The following is an 18,690-nucleotide window of genomic DNA, read 5'->3' on the forward strand; positions in this document are numbered from 1 at the left end:
GCCTGGGACGACTCCTGGTGGCCCACGGCCCTCGGCACCGCACCGACCCCCGCAGACCACGCCCGCAACCTCGGCTTCATCTTGGACCCTCTTCTCACCATGACCAAGCAAGTCAACGCCGTGTCCTCCGCCTGCTTCCTCACTCTCCGCATGCTCCGTAAGATCTTCCGCTGGATCCCCGCCGACACCAGAAAAACCGTGACCCACGCCCTCGTCACGAGCCGCCTGGACTACGGCAACACCCTCTACGCCGGGACCACAGCCAAACTCCAAAACCGCCTGCAACGCATCCAAAACGCCTCGGCCCGCCTCATCCTCGACGTACCCCGCAACAGCCACATCTCCGCACACCTGAGACACCTGCATTGGCTCCCAGTCAGCAAAAGGATCACCTTCCGTCTTCTCACCCACGCACACAAAGCCCTCCACAACAAGGGACCGGAATACCTCAACAGACGCCTCAGCTTCTACGTCCCCACCCGCCCCCTCCGCTCCGCTGGCCTCGCACTTGCTGCCGTCCCTCGCACCCGCTGCTCCACGGCGGGTGGGAGATCTTTCTCCTTCCTGGCGGCCAAGACCTGGAACTCCCTCCCCACCAGCCTCAGGACCACCCAGGACCACTCCGCTTTCCGGAGACTCCTAAAGACTTGGCTGTTCGAGCAGCGATAACCCCCTTTTTCCCCCCTAGCGCCTTGAGACCCGCACGGGTGAGTAGCGCGCTTTATAAATGTTAATGATTTGATTTGATTTGAGCACCTGCACCCTGCCAGTTGCGGAGGATGAGATTTGGGCTCAATTTATACAAGACTGTCACTCAGTCAAGCTGAGGGAGAACATTTTACAAGTTCCGGGAATGTCCATGGCTAATATGCTCACACTGGGGAGATCCAAGGAGTAATCAAAGGCAAGCGCAGCTCATATGGAGGCAACCCTGCAAAAAACGGTAAAAACTGGACCAGTGAACGCAGTCACCACGGCCCTGACGAATCAAAAGAAATCATGCATGAAGTCCAGTGCAACGACATGAGCCTGCTATATGTGCGGAGGGTCTTATCCTCATCAAGGACAGTGCCCTGCCCAGGGGAAATGGTGTACAAATTGTAACAAACCAAACCACTTCGCCAAGGTGTTCAGATCCGCTTCCTCCAAGAAGTCAAACCAACCCAAGACAGTGCAGGCTGCACAAATCCACATATGAGACGAAGGTGATGGAGATATGGATGACGATGAATCAGAAGGCACCATACTTGTAATACATGCTATGCAACGGGGAGGCCGTCCTAGGAAGCGCATCCCTAAATGTAGCATATTGGTGGGAGGCAAGCCAGTGGTGGCACTAATAGACACGGGTGCCTCTGCCGAACATTCGGCTCTGGACATGGCGTGCGGCGGTAGAACGCGCTGTGCCCCCAGCCTTTCCTATCTTAATCGGGATCTTCTGCAATACCTTCCATTAGTTCTTCCAAGGAAAATGCCACAATTTTATTCCTGTTACCTGTGACCCTGCAGTTACCTGATGGTCGTGAAGAAAGAACCCTGCCACTATTGGATTGTGGAGCTAGTGGCATTTATATGGATATGACATGGGCTAAAACACAACAAATACCAACACGGCTTAAGGATGTCCCAGAACAAGTACACACTGTAGATGGGTCCTTAATATCCTCTGGTCCAGTTGTTACTACGACCTCGATTCTAGGTCTACAATTTGGGGACCACCAAGAACACGTCTCCTTTGATTTAATATCTTCTCCCAGTCATTCTATAATCCTAGGGATTCCATGGTTCATAAGACACAATCCTTACGTAAACTGGGAAACGAGGACTGTTTCTTTGTCTTCGCAGTTTTGTCACAATCATTGTTATGCCTCAGGCACTTACTGATCATTCAAGAAAATGATACCCTCTGAACCTACTGCAGGTTGTTCCATAAATACAGTCCAGGGGGTTCCCAACCACTATTTGGATTTTCAAGATGTATTTAAAAAACCATCCAGGCCTGTTTTGCCCTCACATCGAGATTATGATTGTGCAATCCCCCTGGAACACGGGGCGATTGTTCCTTTTGGGAGAATGTATTCTCTCACTGAACCTGAAAGGGAAATTCTCAAAGACTACTTCCAAGAAAATCTTCACAGTGGTCTTATTGTACCGTCTTCATCCCTGGCAGGGACTCCCCTTTTTTTTGCACCCAAGAAGACGAAAGATCTTCGCCCCTGTTTGGACTTTCGTGGTTTAAATAAAATCACTATAAAATATCCTTATCCATTACCTCTAATCAAAGACATTCTAGAAGCAGTCAGAGGGGCACAACGGTTTACCAAATTAGAACTTCGCAGAGACTACCACCTTTTGCACATCGAGAAGCGAGATGAGTGGAAGACTGCTTTTCAAACTCCTTTTGAGCATTATGAATACTGGGTTATGCCTTTTGGCCTAACTAACGCCCCCTCAATATTCAAAAGATTTATGGACTCCGTGTTCTCTGATTTGTTGAACCACACAGTTGTGATATACTTAGAAGATATTCTCATATATTCCAGACGTCCTGAACTTCATTCTACACACGTTAAACAAGTCCTACAGAGACTCAGGCAACATCAACTCTACTGTAAACCGGAGAAATGCGAGTTTGATAAAACCGAGGTTAAATATCAGCCCCACTGGTATATCTATGGATCCGCAGAAGGTTCAAGCCATCCTAGACTGGCCTTTCCCTTCATCGATCAAGGAAACTCAATGTTTCCTAGGGCTGGGCCAACTTCTACCGTCAATTTATCTTGGACTTTGCGGAACAGACCAGTCAAATCATACAAACACTCAATAAGGAGAGTCTGCGAAATGGATTTATCTGGACAGACGCGGCTGAAACAGCTTTTCAAAACCTAAAACAAGCCTTCACTCAAGCACCTATACTGAGACATCCGGATGCCAATAAACAATTTGTTTTCGTTACTGACGCGTCCGAAAGAGCCATCGGAGCAGTATTACTACAACAACAAGACGACAATGGTTTAGAACACCCAGTTTTTTATCTGTCCCATGTACTCTCTGTGTCTGAACAGCATTATTCAGTACTTGAAAGGGAATTATTAGCCCTTGAAACTGCCTATCAGGAGGGGAGATAATTCCTCATGGGTTCCAAAGAGCCTTTTGAAGTGAGAACGGACCATCGTAATCTGCAATGTTTACGCAGTTTTCAGTGCCAAAATAGTCATCAGGCTTGTTGGGCCGTTTTCTTTAGTCAGTACGACTTCTATGTCACCTATATTCCCGGATCCCAAAATATTCTGGCCGATGCCCTATCTCGCCGATATCCTGATTGTATTCCTACCACACCACAGTATCTACTTGAACCTAGCAAAATCATTGGTGTAGTTCAATCATTCCTAGATGAATAACAGCTGGAATACTCAAACCTTTCTGAACAAGAACTTAAGGATTTTTGCCCCCAGATACACGAACAGAAAGGATATTATTACTATAAGGACCTTTTGTTCCTCCCCACAAAAAGAGTGCAAGAAAGGGCGCTTCAGATGTGTCATGACTCTCCAATCGCTGGTCATAGGGGTATCAAAGCCACGCAGGAATTACTCTTGCGATCCTTTTGGTGGCCTACGTTGAAGCCGGACGTCGAAAGTTATGTAAAGGTATGTCCGATATGTGCCCGAATGAAAATTCCCCGTACCAGGCCAGCAGGATTACTGCAACCATTACCAGTCCCACCAGCTCCTTGGCACACGATTTCGACCGATTTCATGTGTTCACTACCTTCCTCAGCAGGAAATCGGGTTATCATGGTAACAGTAGATTCCTTTACGAAAATGGCTCACTTCACTGCCCTGAAGAAATTACCTACCTCACAAGAATTAAGTCAGATATTCATCCAACATATTTTTCGTCTCCATGGACTACCCCACAGCATTGTGTCAGACAGGGGACCTCAATACATGTCACGGTTCTGGAAACATTTCTGTAGAACCCTGAACATCAATGTAGCATTGTCATCTGGATTTCATCCCCAGACCAATGGGCAGACGGAATGTCTCAACAAAGGTCAAGAGCAGTATCTTTGTTGCTTCTGTAACTCCACTCAGAATAACTGGAGCACTTATCTTCCTATTGCAGAATTCTCTTATAACAACACAGTCCATAGTGCCTCCAAGGTTACCCCCTTTTTCTGGTCCTACAGCTATCATCCTACCTCTTTTCCTATTACTCCTAAGTCTACCTCTTCTCTTCCTGCTATCACCTCTTTTTCCAGATGACTACAGGAAATCCACAGACTGATTTGATCTAATCTACTGGACACAAAGAGATACATGAAAAGAGTGGCAGATAAGAAACGCAGTGAGACCCCATCACATCCAGGACAAGGTCTGGCTTTCTTCGAAATTTCTGCCCCTGCGACTCTCTCAGAATAAGTTTAAACCTCGTTACTACGGTCCCTTTTGTATTCTTCAGATAATTAATCCTGTCACTTTCCGTCTTCGCTTACCTCGTACCTGGAAGGTCCATCCGGTCTTTCATGTTTCTCAGTTGAAACCCTATACTCCTGATCCTTTCTCCCGGCAGTTTCTGTGTCCTCCTCCCTTGTTGGTGGATGATGAACCAGAATGTGAGGTACAGGAGATTTGTGACTCTCGTTTCTTCCGAAACCATCTTCAGTATCTGATCCATTGGAAGGGCTATCCTCTTAGCGAATGTTCTTGGGAAGATGCCTCTTCTGTTCACGCCCCTATTCTGATTCGTCAATTTTTCTGCTTGTTTCCACACAAACCTGAGGTCTGGGGGGGGGGGGACCTACTGTTGCGCTGCGGCAGGCGGCGCGAGCCAAACATTCGGCTCGGGACACGGCGCGTGGCGGTAAAACGTGCCACGCCCCCAGCCTTTCCTATCTTAATCGAGGCCCCAAATTAGTCATGGGGCCTCGCTTCTGTACTGGCGCGGTGCGCCCCCATTGACTCCTGCGTTTCCCCCACTTACCTTCGGTTTTGCTCCCTTTCTTTTGCTGTCGCCCTCGTTTTCTCTCCATTTTTATGTTTTCCTTTACTCATGATTCACCTCTTTCCCAGCATGCCTTGGTTCCCTATTCACAATGGTGCCTTGTCTATTGCCTTCTATGTATTGTTCCCTATCCAATATGGTGTCCTTTTACTTCCAGACGGTCGCTTCCTGTTTTGTGGGTATTTAAGGGCTGTGATTCCTTTTCTTCTTGCACTGCAACACTTCCTTTTGGATGGTGATCTTCGCTCCGTCTCCTTTGCATCAGATACTGATTTCTCTCTTGTTCCAGTTTTTTCCTATTCATTTTGCCTTGTGTTCTGAAATTATTGATCCCTTGCTCTTATTTCAGGATGTCCTTTTTTGAGGTTTTTTCCCTCCGGCACTCCTTCTGAAGGACACGGACTGCCCTTGGCGTTCCCATCGTCTGCAGCACCGTGGCAACCAGAAAGAGTCGCCCCTATCTGGGTCAAGGCAGAACCTGCAAGAACAAGAACCTCGCCACACGTCCAGCAGACTCCAGGCACAAACAACGAGTAAGTCGTGACACTATCAACATCATGGCTCTCCAGGTGATGAAGAACCTTCAACTTAAACCAATACTTCGCATCACCAAAGTGTTTGCGTTTGGGTCATCCATTCCGCTTCTTCTAGCAGGAGTGTTCAAAACTGACATCACGCACGAGGCTCAAACGGTTAGCACCAACATCTACATCACCAAGACCGGGTCAGGCATGCTGTTGAGCTGCCGGACAGCAGAGCAGCTGGGTCTGGTGTTGTTTGTGTTCAGTGTGCATCAAGAAAACACTGAAGGGTTGATAGCTGAATATTCCGAGCTGTTCAATGTAATTGGGTGTCTGAAAGAAAGACTAATACACCTTCACATTGACAAATCCATACAGCCAGTGGCCTTGAAACATCGCAGGGTCGCTTTCCATCTACGCCCCAAAGTGAAGGATGAGTTGTGAAAACCGGAAACAGCTGGCATCATCGAGAGAGTAGAGGGGCCCACCCCTTGGGTCTCACTGATTGTGGTCACCCAGAAGCCCAAACAGCCTGGGGAGGTGAGAATTTGCATAGATTTGAAGCTACCCAACGCGGCTATCCGTCGTGAACGCCACCTAACACCAACTATTGATGATATTGTGGCCGAAGTGAGTGGATCAAGGTGACCCTCAAAAATGGACCTAAGGGCAGGCTATCATCAACTCATGCTTGACCCTGAGTCCTGAGCAATAACCACATTTTCTACTCACGTGGGGCTCTGGAGGTACACCCGCCTCCGTTTTGGAATCTCCAGTGCTGCAGAGGTTTTTCAGGACACTATCAGAGGGGTACTTGTAGGACTGGATGGTGTCATTAACATAAGTGATGATATACTGGTACACACCCCTACCCTGGAAAGACATCTTGACAGACTGCGAGCCACGTTCAAGTGACTCCAAGAGCATGGTCTCACGCTGCACGGAAAAAAATGTGAGTTTCTTTAGAATCACATTGCTTTCTTTGGATACCATTTTTTTGATAAAGGGGTAATGCCCGATCCGGAGAAGGTACATGATATTCAGATGGCGTCTGCCCCCACCTCAGTGACCAGTGTCTATAGCTTTCTTGGTATGGTCACGTAATGTGGCAGATTCATCCAGAATCTGGCATCTCTCACTGCTCCTCTTCGAGAACTGACAAAGACCAACACCCCCAGTCCATGCCGCGTTTCCCCCTGTCTGCTGGAATAGAAGTGGTGTGTGCCCCTGACGTAAGGGGTGTTGAAGCAGATATGCTAATTAAGAAAATTATTAATGTATATGTGTTTACTAATGAGAAATGCGTAGAGAAATTAATCATAGAGAAAATAATGTGCACGTTTGAAAATATGCCCTCAGGGTGTGATCACCATGTGTACTAATAGAATTGAAACTGTAAGAAATAATGAAAATATATTAACAAAAATTTAATAATATGTCGTAATGAGATGTATAACCTATGTTTTGCATTCATTTGTAGTGCTAAATTAGCTGAACTAAAGGCCTGGTCTCCCTAGGCCTCGCACGCACTGAGAGCAGAGAACAATAACCGCATTTGCACAGAAGCTGCTACGAACTAGCCTTGACCCGCTCGATGTTAAATTTGCTTAGCTAGAATTTTCTGAAATCTGCCGGCGGACAGGAGATGATGAAGACAATTTGATACAAAGTATATGTAGAATAGGCTAAATGTACTTTCCCAGGACTTGAACAATGAAGGCACTGACTGAAGAGGAAAATGCAAGAATTTCGATAACTGAAGAGCCGGATGATGAGAACATCGTAAAGTGGACCAATGCGCATCTGGTGAACGAACTGATATTGAAATTAGTAGATTTGGTAAACAAATACCATAGGTTAAAGTTATATCTGCTGACTGACTGACCAATCAGAAATTAGGGGGATGGACTGGGAGACCCTAATAAAAAGTCATGACAAGGGGCTAAAACTTTAGATGCGAGGGGAGAATTGATGACGTCAGGAGACGCTGTCCGAGGTGCTGATATTGGGCTCATACTCTGTGAGCCTGATCCGTGGCTAACTAATTGATGACCTGAAGACGAAGACTGACTTGTTGCTGATCCATCCTGGATGGGTAGCTATGAAAATGTGACTGACGATTTTTATGCCTATTCTTCTAGGTACCAACTGCGCTGATTATAGAATTCTCATTTAGATAGATTTTTTTTTCAAATTAATGTTTTCTCTAAAAGGTTTTTCGCATGAAGGGCCACATGCTGATGCTAATCTTGGTTAGGTAGGCTGTTAAGAGTGATGTTGACAGTGACAAATGACTGACGAACTTAAGTGCTGAACTTCACTATTAATGCTGGTATTCTTAGTTATATAATTGCATTGTTGCATATGTTTCCTTCAAGTGATGATGTTTCTATTACTGAATTAATAAATTGAGTGGATTGAATAAAGATTGAACTAACAGATGATTTAGAATTGAATCAATAGGGAAATAAAATTGTTTAACTCATTCCAGAGTTGTGGTTATTCATGAGTAGATGGTTCTAAGCTGTTTTCCATAGAATGTTTCTTGATTATTGATGTTAGCTATCGATTCAGTAGTCACTGCATGACTAGGATACTCCATGCAAATCAAAAGGTTCATCGACCTATACAAGTCCCCTTGTACGTTTACTAAGGACCAGGCGCGCCAGCAGCGGCGAGGAAATGAAGGTGGACTCCGGTTTTCGTGCCGGCAGTGAGAATCCAACCTGGTGTCCGGTCATTATTTTAGTGCGTTACCCGCGCCTACCATCGGGCGGGAAACACAACAACCCAGACCCCACTCTCATACACCTGAGACTGGACAAACCTACTTATCTTTATGGCCCACCCATACTTCTCCGTGGCCTTCCCAGATAACAAGCCCTAAAACCGGGGCTGATACACACTAATAAGTCTGTATCACGCATTCATATGAACCCAAATGCTCTAAATGCATTCTCTAAAAGGTTTTGCCAGCGCCAGAACAAGAACAATTCAGTTCCTGCTAAAGGGTACGATTAAAATTAAATACAAATAACGTAAAAAGACGAGCATAATTACACGATACACCAAGTGCTACTGTACAGAGGGTCCAGCTGAAGGCAAAAAGTACGTTTAACACTGCAGTTCTCGGATCTGCAAGTAAATACTGTTCCAAAATAGAACATCTTCGTTTCTCCCTGAATTCCGGAAACGTCGCCGATAAACACTGTGGAAGTTTAATTAGCCGAGAATAGCTGCTTTTCCGTTCTTTCTTCGCTAAAAGGCAATAATTCCAATAAACGTCAAACGTACACGGACCAAAAACAAATATCGTAGAAAGCAATATGACCCCCAACAGTTCTCAAAACCCTAACAAATTACCTCCGATGTGCGCATGCGCTGTAAAATAGGCATCAAAAAACGTAAATGGCACGTCACACTGTCACGTGACAGAAACAAATATGGCAGCGCCCGTACACAACGTGAGGCATTTGTAACAGTAAGAGAAGGAAAGATATCTGAAGAGAGCATCATGTCCCGTCTGATAGTAAAGAATCTACCGACCGGGGTAAGTGCTGCTAGCATTTAACAGTGGAGAGTCACTAGGCTAAGGAAGACTGAGCCACGCCACTGGGGTAGGGAGCGTTTCTAAAGGGGGTTAGAGTAGGTGAATTGTTTATTGTTTGGGATTACATAGATTCCACGTTTTCAGCTTGCCCTAATGTGCTTTTTCTATGTTGTCAGTGCATGTTTGTGAAATATTTTAATGCTTTAAGTGTTACACTTTGCGTGACACTTTATCACCAGTAGAGTAACGTGCCCGAAGAGCTTGCACTGAAGAGCTTATCTGTGCCAACAACTCATTTTAACCATGAGCATTGTGGAATTGTTTATGCATCACGGTACAAAACCATTGTCGACTCTGCCTAGGCACCAGCGCTACTCTCTCTATTGTAGAACGACAGATCATGTCTGCTAACTTTGTAGCGTTCCTACTGATATTGGGCAGTCAGATACAGTTGGGCAGGGTCCTGAGTGATGTAGTGTTAGTGTGACAAGACTATCAGTATCATCCTAATTCTACCCTCCCCACCGATCGCTGCTCAACCATAACTGCCACATTGACAGTTCTGTATAGGTAGGAATGCCTGAGCGCAGAGAAATGTGACAACCAGTTCCACAGGTCGCTTGAAGTGAAGAAAGCAAAGCCAGCAGAGATCCAGCATCTGCTATCCTCACACACGCACTCTCCATCTAATCTGAACATGCAAAAGCCATACACAGTCCGTGTATTTTACCAAAGAAGCATAACCTATTCCATTAGGCTATTACCTGCCGGTGACCAACTCACTGCTCCTCACAGCAACAGTTTGCAGCTGTGAGTAGTCTGCTTGCTGCCTACCCTACACTTGGTGACCACGGAACAGAGCAAAGCCAGAGGAATAAAGTATACTATTAGCACATAGTAGTAATTTACTGAGCAAATGAAATATGAGGGATGGAGCAGTTCTAACACAGGAAGCAAGAAGAGGTCGTATCAATTGTCAGTGTGTGCAGACAAACTCACTGTCCCCCACCCCTTCACCTTCATTTGAATTTTATTAATGGGTCACTATCAGAATATGGGAAATAAAAAATATTGTGTGGACAGAATATTGTGTCAAAAATATCGAGGACTAAAATATCGAGAAAGTAAATGCAAATAGGTAAGTATAGATGTAATATTCTTAACTTCCCATCTTCCTACTTTGAACATAGATATATCAACGAGGTGCAGATATGTGGAGTTACATATAGTAAATCTTTGCTTAACTATAGAAACGTATCTTCACAATATTTTCGTCCTAGATATTCTTGACATGATATTTTGTCCAACAATATATTTGCTTCTGATATTCTGTCTAACCAGGACATTAACATATAAATTCTAAAGGATTGATGTTCTCCAGCCATAAGGAATTTTAGTTGCTGCTCCTAGTTCAGCAGGCATCACCTCATATGAGGGCTACAGGGTACGTACAGGATTCAGAAAACATTTTCTGAAACCTAGTGCAATAGTTTAGAAAATGCATTTTCAGAACACATTAAAACTATCTGTGAATATGTTTACACTGTTTGTGTATCTTCTCCTTCAATATATTAATTAATTTAATTTATTTTATTATAAGGCCACTGCTGTGTGGCCTTGCACTGAGTTCTAGGCCGTTAATACGTGCTTGAAACCCCATGCCATGCAAATCTAAGCCAGACCTGGCATTTTAGCCATCAGTATTTCCTTTGACTTCTGTAGACCCCCACTGAATTACTACTGGATCCTGGGGACCTCACTGAATCAATTTTGGAATTTGGGGACTCCCACTACTGAACCATTACTGGGGCTGGGAACCTCAGGCGAAGCATTGTTGATCATTTGAATTGCAAAACAATACACAAGAAAATATAGAAACACTAATTCTTCAAATGAATACACAGATGATTAAACATCCTAGTTAATTAGCAAACAAATATTGAAAAAACACAATTTTAATGGGAAGGTTGGACCTTTTCTAAATTCAATTGAGGCCCCTCCTCATCCTTACTGCATCTTGTTTGATACACTTGCACTGTAGATACTAACTTAATTTTTAGCCTCCAGTTTTAGATTTTGCTTCTTTATTTACATACATCTTTTTATTTTGTTACTATTATTTAATTTGCTAAGCAGTAGTGGACCCTCTGAGTAGCCTTCTCGGACTCCTTAAGATCCTCAAGAAATGCTACCCCTTTGTGACCAAAGGCTGTTCTTTTAAAGTAGCACTTGTGCCTTCTGGCAGGCAGCAATCAAGACTGTGAGGCCTCCCCTGAGTCCTGTGTCTCTTAGCCAAGTAGAAAGTGCCTGACTCCACAGTGTCTGAATAAGAGTTTGTGTGTGACTTGTGAGGCTTAACATGCCAGTGGGCAGGGGCACATTCAGGTGGTCTCAGCTTTTGAAGCCTCGATGTGGACAGTGTACCCGACTTGGAGCCTCCGTTGTCTGGAAGGGTTAATAAAGGAGCAAAAGTGTCACTCGGGTAATTCCTGATACGTTTCACGTATGCCTGTTTGTTTCCACAAGAAATGCTGCCCCTTTGTGGACATAGGCTGCTGTTTTACACTAGCTCTGGTTGTGCCTTCTGGGTGGCAGCAGTCAATACTGAGAGGCCTTTCTAAAGTCGTTAGTGTCCCTCACCAAATTAGAAGGTCACCCACTCTACGGTGCCTGAATATGAGTTGTTTTGTGACTTGTAAGGTTTAACATGTCAGCGGGCAGGGGCACGTTCAGGTGGTCTCATCTTTTTGGTCCTATTTGTGGACAGGCTACCAGCTTGGAGCCTTCACTGTCTAAAGGGTCTGGAAAGGAGAGAAAGGGTCACTCAGGCAAGTAGTCATACGCTCTACATATGACCGTTTCTTTACACAAAAATAATATAACTACTCCTGATGACAGTCTGAAATTCAAATCACTAGGCGTGGACAATATGCAGAGTTTCTGTCCCAGGCACTTCGAGCCTGCAGCGGTACTGATTAACATGTAATTGTAATATGCTCGTTCCCCCCTGCATCTTGTCACTGATTAATAGTTAATGTCTAAAACCTTCCAAACTCCATCTTGTAAGGGAATTTCACAAAAACACGTTTTTTTAAAAACTTTTTACGGAAACAAAAATATGCAGCCAGCGTTGTCAGTGGTTAAAAATGGAACACGAAAAATACCAATGAAACATGATATAGTAGATTTTACTGACGCTGGGTACTTGGCCGGCTGCTAGTCCAGGGTGCAGAGCACACCATAAGCTGTCCCCACACGTGCTGCACAATCTGAACATACCCAGACACTGAGCAGCGACTGGTTTCACTGGATGCACTATGCAAGAGATTTTTGCTACATGGAATGAAAACTACAGAAATACATATGGAATACGATATCTGAAAGACATCTTGAAGAAAATAAGTTAAATATATACGTAAACATGGACTGAATTGTTGACATGAATTACCTCAATGGGCTGCGCAGACTCGCAGTCCCCACTGCAGCTGGGCACTCCATACGGTGTGCCACTGTGTGACAGGTCTCAATCAGCGCATCCACCTGACCCCAAAAGATAGCACTGAGTGCTTTGAACTTCTCAAGCCTCGTGGTGCTCAGCACTTGGCTGAGCGCTATTCATGGGTGCTGCAAAGCACACCTATAATGCTAACTTCTTTAGATCACTCATGACCCACTGGGATGATCATGTTTCTGAGATCACGCAGCTTCATAATTTCTGGGCAACAGAGTCAAAAGCTATTGACAGCGACAGTGTGCCACATGACCAATCACAGTACAGCGCTAGGAATATAAATTGCAACAAATCAGGTGTAGAGGAGGTTTGCGTGGCAACCACAGTCATCTCTTCTCTGTGCCTGGCTTAAAATGCCTGTCATACCAGACTAGAGCAGTTATTGCACTTGCCACACTGAGAGCTGAGCACCTCGTGCAGAGGTGCTAAAAATACATAACAGTTTTAGTGCGATGTTATGGGGACACACAGTAAAATGCATGACTAACTTGTGATGCTTGGCAGGACTGGGATTATGTAAATCACCACCAACCAACGTAGGTTGGCGTCATAGGATTTTTTCAGACCTGTCAGCTCACACACTATCTTCACTCTTCACACCGTCGAACAGTGGAGATTTAATATTGTAAAGTGAGCAAAAGGTGCGGTGAAAACTGCTACGCAAAGTATGTTTCCCCCTTGTGCATGTAGGCTCTGCACAAATTAAACCTGTTAAAGGTTTTGCAACCTCCATAGGGTACTGCGGGGGGGGCTTTTCTGGGGAAAGTGCGCACGGTTGCTTAGCCAATGACAGGTACATAGCTCGGCCTTTACTTCATGCCCTGCCCCTTCTAAGACCTTTTTACCCCCAGCATCCTCTCCAAGATCCTACCTCCTCTCTCGTGAGTTGAATATTGTTTCATGGTTGGGCTTTATACAAAAGTTGAAAGCTAGCAGGGTAGTGTATCCAAGCCTGATGATGAAAGACTCAGTAGAACATCAGGCAAAGTAGGATTGTGCTTAGGATGCACCTTCACCAAATATGGCTCTAAAAGTTCACCAAGGTTTTTAAAGTCCGGGTCCTGAGAGCTGAGAAAAGGCATGCTGGTTTTTGCCGTCTGAACTTTTAGGATTTTGAAGACATCTGAGTTGGAATGTCTTAAAGGGTACAACGTTCTCTAAATGTCAAAGGGAATAGCAAAGGTCACTCTTTCTTTTTACTGTGAGACAGTGTGAGATTTAAGGATTGGGCTGTATCATTTTGAACTCTTGAGTTTTGAGAGAGAAATTCAGCGAAGTGCTGTAGATAGTGTGTTGCAGTAATCTAGACAGGACATGCCCATGGTAAGGATTAGAGAGATTTTCTGTAAACAATGAAGCAGCAGACTCGCTTCCAGCAGGCATGGATGGTGGAATGCAATTTTTGAGACCATGTTTTTTTTTTGGGGGGGGGTGAGGGGGTGCTAGATGATAGTTCCCTACCAAGTTGTGAGCTTTGACCACAGGGGTAGGAGGAGAGCTCGTTTACTTAGGCCAAAGTGATGGCTTTCACTGGGCTGTAGAGTCCAATTTCCATTTTATCACTATTAAGGAAGAACCAGTCATTTTACACTCAATGGTGAACCTATGACAGGAAAATAGAAAGAGTGTCAAATGTGCCAGCTTCATTATCAAACTTTTAGTGCAGTGGTATCTTGTCCACATTACTTGTGGTGACTTATCTTGTAGGCATCTTAGATGGTTACAGGGGACATGTACATTTTGCACATGTTGTTCGAACTCCTCCAATTTTTGCAGTTATTTTCTTTAATACATTTTATTGTCGTTCTCATTTCATAGAGTCCTGATCGATGACTTACCTCATGAACTATGTGTTGTCCCACCACCTCCCTTTTTCAGCATATCCTCTTTACTTGAGTCCTTTCACTTTCCACTTTTAGGGAACAATTTTTTTAGGTATCGACTTCTAAAAGGGGCATGCTCTGTCTGTTGCAAGACATATAGTTAGCTTAAAGCGGGCTTAGAGCCCACCAATTCCTTACCATTGGTTGCCACTCTCATTTGCTTTCTTCTTATTAGTGAGTGTGTGTGGGCTTTGCTTCCTCTTCTTATGTTTGTCCTGCCCCCGAGCATATATGTTACTGCGTCCTTCCACTGCTCACTTATTTAGACTCTACTTTTTTTCTTCTTATTCAAGCACTCAACGAGTGCATGTGCTTTCCTATTGTCCCCTGCCTGTGCTCCTCTCCCACTTTCTGCCGTTCTCTTTATTCCTTTCCCTCATTCTTGTGCTTCTCAATCAGTCCTCTACATTGCCTTCTCATCATTGGCTTTCTCCCTGCCAGCTCCATGTTGTTGTCTTTTGCTTGTTTGATCCCCCCCAAACCTGCACCACTCTGCTGTTTGCCTTACCTATGCCTCCGGTTTTTCTCTGTGTTCGCGCATGTGTTGCTTCTTCTGGCATCCTTATTGTGTTGCTTCTGGCCCCTTGTTGACTCCCCCTTCATCCACTTTAAAAAAAAGAGCAATTTTAGTACCTTTTTGTTTTTAGTTAAAGATTTATGTTCAAGAAAAGCAGTTCATCATTTTGTAGGTATGCACATGCTTGGTGTATGCACCTACAAAATGGCATGGCCAGCCCTGTCAGAAGCCCTTTAAAAAAAATATATATATTTAGCCATGCGGCACAGCTTCCCTGAAGCATTGCTGCATGGCTAAAACCATGTGGAAAGCCATTAGGTCCCAAAGGTGAGATGAATTGACTTTGTCAATACTTGTTTCTTTTACTCAAGCACACCACAAGAGTGTATGTGTTTTCCAGCTGTCTGCTCATGTGCCTCTCCCCCCCAACTCCCACGTAGTGTTCCTATTTCTAATGTCGTCTACACGTACAGTCCTTGAGCGCATGTATTTTCCTGCTATTTACTGTTGTATGCTTCTCTCTCCCCTGCTCCAAATTATGCTTTCTCGTCTGTGTGCTTCTATACCACCCCTTGTGCCGCTCTCTCTCGTCCGTGTACTTCTCTCCCTTTACCCGCACTCTGTGTTGCTCTCTCTTGCTCATGTGCTTCTGTGGTGTTCATTCCCTTTTGTACAGCTCCCCTCGCTTTCCATATTCTGCTTTTCCCCTTCCTCTCCCACCTTCTCTTCTATTACCACCCACAAAACCTACAGCCCTATTTTTTTAGGTTCAGCATAAGCGTACGACGACTTGTATACTTCTTCTGTGGGCTTCCAGCTATTTTATTTGTTAGTTTCAGTGTCATTTAAAAAGCTTTGCTTGCTCAGCCGTACGTACCAGTGCCAGGAACCCCACAACCTGTCTGCCAGAGCACCTCAGTTCTTGCAGTCAGTACACTCTGCTGCTCCAGTACTGGGACCTTGGGCGCAGCTCCATCATTGCACTGCAGTTCATACACTCCAAGCCCTCAATCGTGCCAGTGCCAGGAACCCCACACACGCTACCTGCCAGAGCACCTCAGTACTTGCAGTCGGTAAACTCTGCTGCTCCAGGACTGGGACCTCGGGCGCAGCTCCATCAGTGCACTGCAGATCACACACTCGAAGCCCTCAGCCGTGCTACTGCCAGGGACACCACACATGCTGTCTGCCAGAGCACCTCAGTTCTTGCAGTCAGTACACTCTGCTGCTCCAGTACTGGGACCTTGGGCGCAGCTCCATCATTGCACTGCAGTTCATACACTCCAAGCCCTCAATCGTGCCAGTGCCAGGAACCCCACACACGCTACCTGCCAGAGCACCTCAGTACTTGCAGTCAGTAAACTCTGCTGCTCCAGGACTGGGACCTCGGGCGCAGCTCCATCAGTGCACTGCAGATCACACACTCGAAGCCCTCAGCCGTGCTACTGCCAGGGACACCACACACGCTGTCTGCCAGAGCACCTCAGTTCTTGCAGACAGCACACTCTGCAGCTCCAGTATTCGGACCCTCCACGCAGCTCCATCAGTGCACCTCGGTTCATACACTCCAAGCCCCTCAGCCGTGTTGTGCCAGTGCCAGAACCCCACACACTGTCTGCCAGCCCACCTCAGCTCTTACAGCCAGTACACTCGCTGTTCCAATACTGGGACCTTGGGTGCAGCTCCATCAGTGCACCTCAGTTCACACAGTCCAAGCCTTCAGCCGTGTCCGTTCCAGAACCCCACACAAACTGTCTGCCAGAGCTTCTCAGTTCTTAAAATCTGTGCACTCTGCTGTTCCAGTACTAGGACCTAGGGCCCAGCTCCATCAGTACACCTCAGTTCACACACTCCAAGGCCTCCGTGCCCGTTCCAGAACCCCACACAAACTGTCTGCCAGAGCAACTCCGTTCTTACAATCTGTACACTCTGCTGTTCCAGTACTAGGACCTCAGGCGCAGCCCCATCAGTGCACCTCAGTTCTACCCCGGCGAGGTCACTTCCTTTCCTATAAGGGGAACCTGCTCACATACAGTTCCATTACAGCAGCTCAATTCTAATATTCAGTCACACTGCCAAGCCAATACTGGACCCAAAAGAGCAAAGCAGCTCAGTCAATGCACCTCAAGTCTAACATCCAACCCCACTGTTGATGAGAACCACCACAGCTTCGCTAGAATCCATCAATTCTAACATTCAGTGCACATTTCTTCTCAGTACTAATGGCCACACACACATGCCCTTCAGGACTCCTCGATTCTGTGGTTCAGAGGCAATGTCACTCCCATACTGGGCCCCACTCACAACTTCACCAGGGCACCTCCAGGCTAACACTCGGCAACACTGCCAATACTAGGTTCCACACATAGCTCCAATAAGATACCTCACTTCTGACATTGTGTGCCCGTTACTATTCCAGTACTGCAGCCAACATATACAACTCTTATCAGTGCGTTATGATCTGTAAATATCAGAATAGTTATACACAAAATAATATAGACTCTCAAATAAAGGACATACATTAGTATAACAAAAGTTACAGTCACAAAGATTCCATCCAAAAAAAGAAACTGTTTTTCATCACGATCCAGGTAAACATAATCCGATTCCAAAAAATTATTCTTAAATGAGTATCTATCGTATCGTCCCCCTATCAGAATTGCATAAAATAAATCCCAAAAGTTCATCCAATTCCAAAGTAAGCGTAATCAGATTCACAGTTCAATCCTGAGTAAATGTCCATCCCATCGTCCCGCTGTCAACACGTGTTTCATCCTGGGAGTGCCCACGGATTTCTTCAGGACCTCCTACAACAGTATTGTACATGTATTCTTAAATTGTGTTATGTCATGACAGAAAATTTACATCATTATTTGAATATGTGTGTCGTGAGAACCCAAAAATTATCAATAAAATTCATTACACCCCATACTGTGTATTCTTTTGTGAATATTATAAAAGTAAATAAATATATTGTTATGAGTGACCAAAAACAATATTGTGATCAGGCAAACTGTCCAATGGTGTTCACACGTGACCCTCAACCTCCTACTAACCATCAATAACTCTTATATTAAATTGATATCATATTCCTACCTTAAACTACTTATTCCACTCGTATAATTGTTGGAATATCTCTTGTAATCTGTTATTATTATAAAGTCTCCTATTAACGTGAAATACAATATAAAAAACATTTACCAAAAAGGGTGCTTGCTAACATATTAATCGATATCTACGGTTGGGTACTACTAGCGCTTACCACTATTAAATAAGATGCCGTCGTCACGCGAGTACGCTGCTCCGACAAATGTCCATTATCTAGCAATCGCGGCGCCTCTGCTGCCCGCGTTAAATACTTAACTCTAATATAGAAATAGAAGACGGACAACATCGTAAGAGCGTCCCTGTGTTTCCCAATAGAAATAAATAAAAGACTTCCGTCTTTGGCAAATTCGCCTTATTATGAAAACATAAATATCGGGGCTCCATATTATTTTAAAATTGCAAACTATCATTCTGATTACCAAATATTATATTATAGCCATCTAATAATTTCCATATTAGCAAAATGGGTTAATATAGCCCATCATTTTCTACAGTCCCCGAATGAAATTATGCGATTATCGCTGTATTTTTAGATTTTACATATTTGAAATCCATATTATATTGTTATTAATATTATATACCAATATATTGAA

At 44.7% G+C, this 18,690-nt stretch overlaps 1 protein-coding gene across 1 annotated transcript in view; it reads left to right on the forward strand.

Moving 5' to 3' along the window:
- The first annotated feature begins 8,930 nt into the window (after positions 1 to 8,930).
- RBM19 (RNA binding motif protein 19) overlaps positions 8,931 to 18,690 on the forward strand; it is a 478,795-nt gene continuing 469,035 nt past the window's right edge. Inside the window, exon 1 of the mRNA XM_069214526.1 lies at positions 8,931 to 9,078. Within this exon, the coding sequence (XP_069070627.1) occupies positions 9,043 to 9,078 (36 nt within the window). The 5' untranslated portion in view covers positions 8,931 to 9,042. The remainder of the gene's footprint in view (positions 9,079 to 18,690) is intronic.

Source organism: Pleurodeles waltl, chromosome 11 (genome assembly GCF_031143425.1).
Source record: "Pleurodeles waltl isolate 20211129_DDA chromosome 11, aPleWal1.hap1.20221129, whole genome shotgun sequence".
Lineage (NCBI taxonomy): Eukaryota > Metazoa > Chordata > Amphibia > Caudata > Salamandridae > Pleurodeles > Pleurodeles waltl.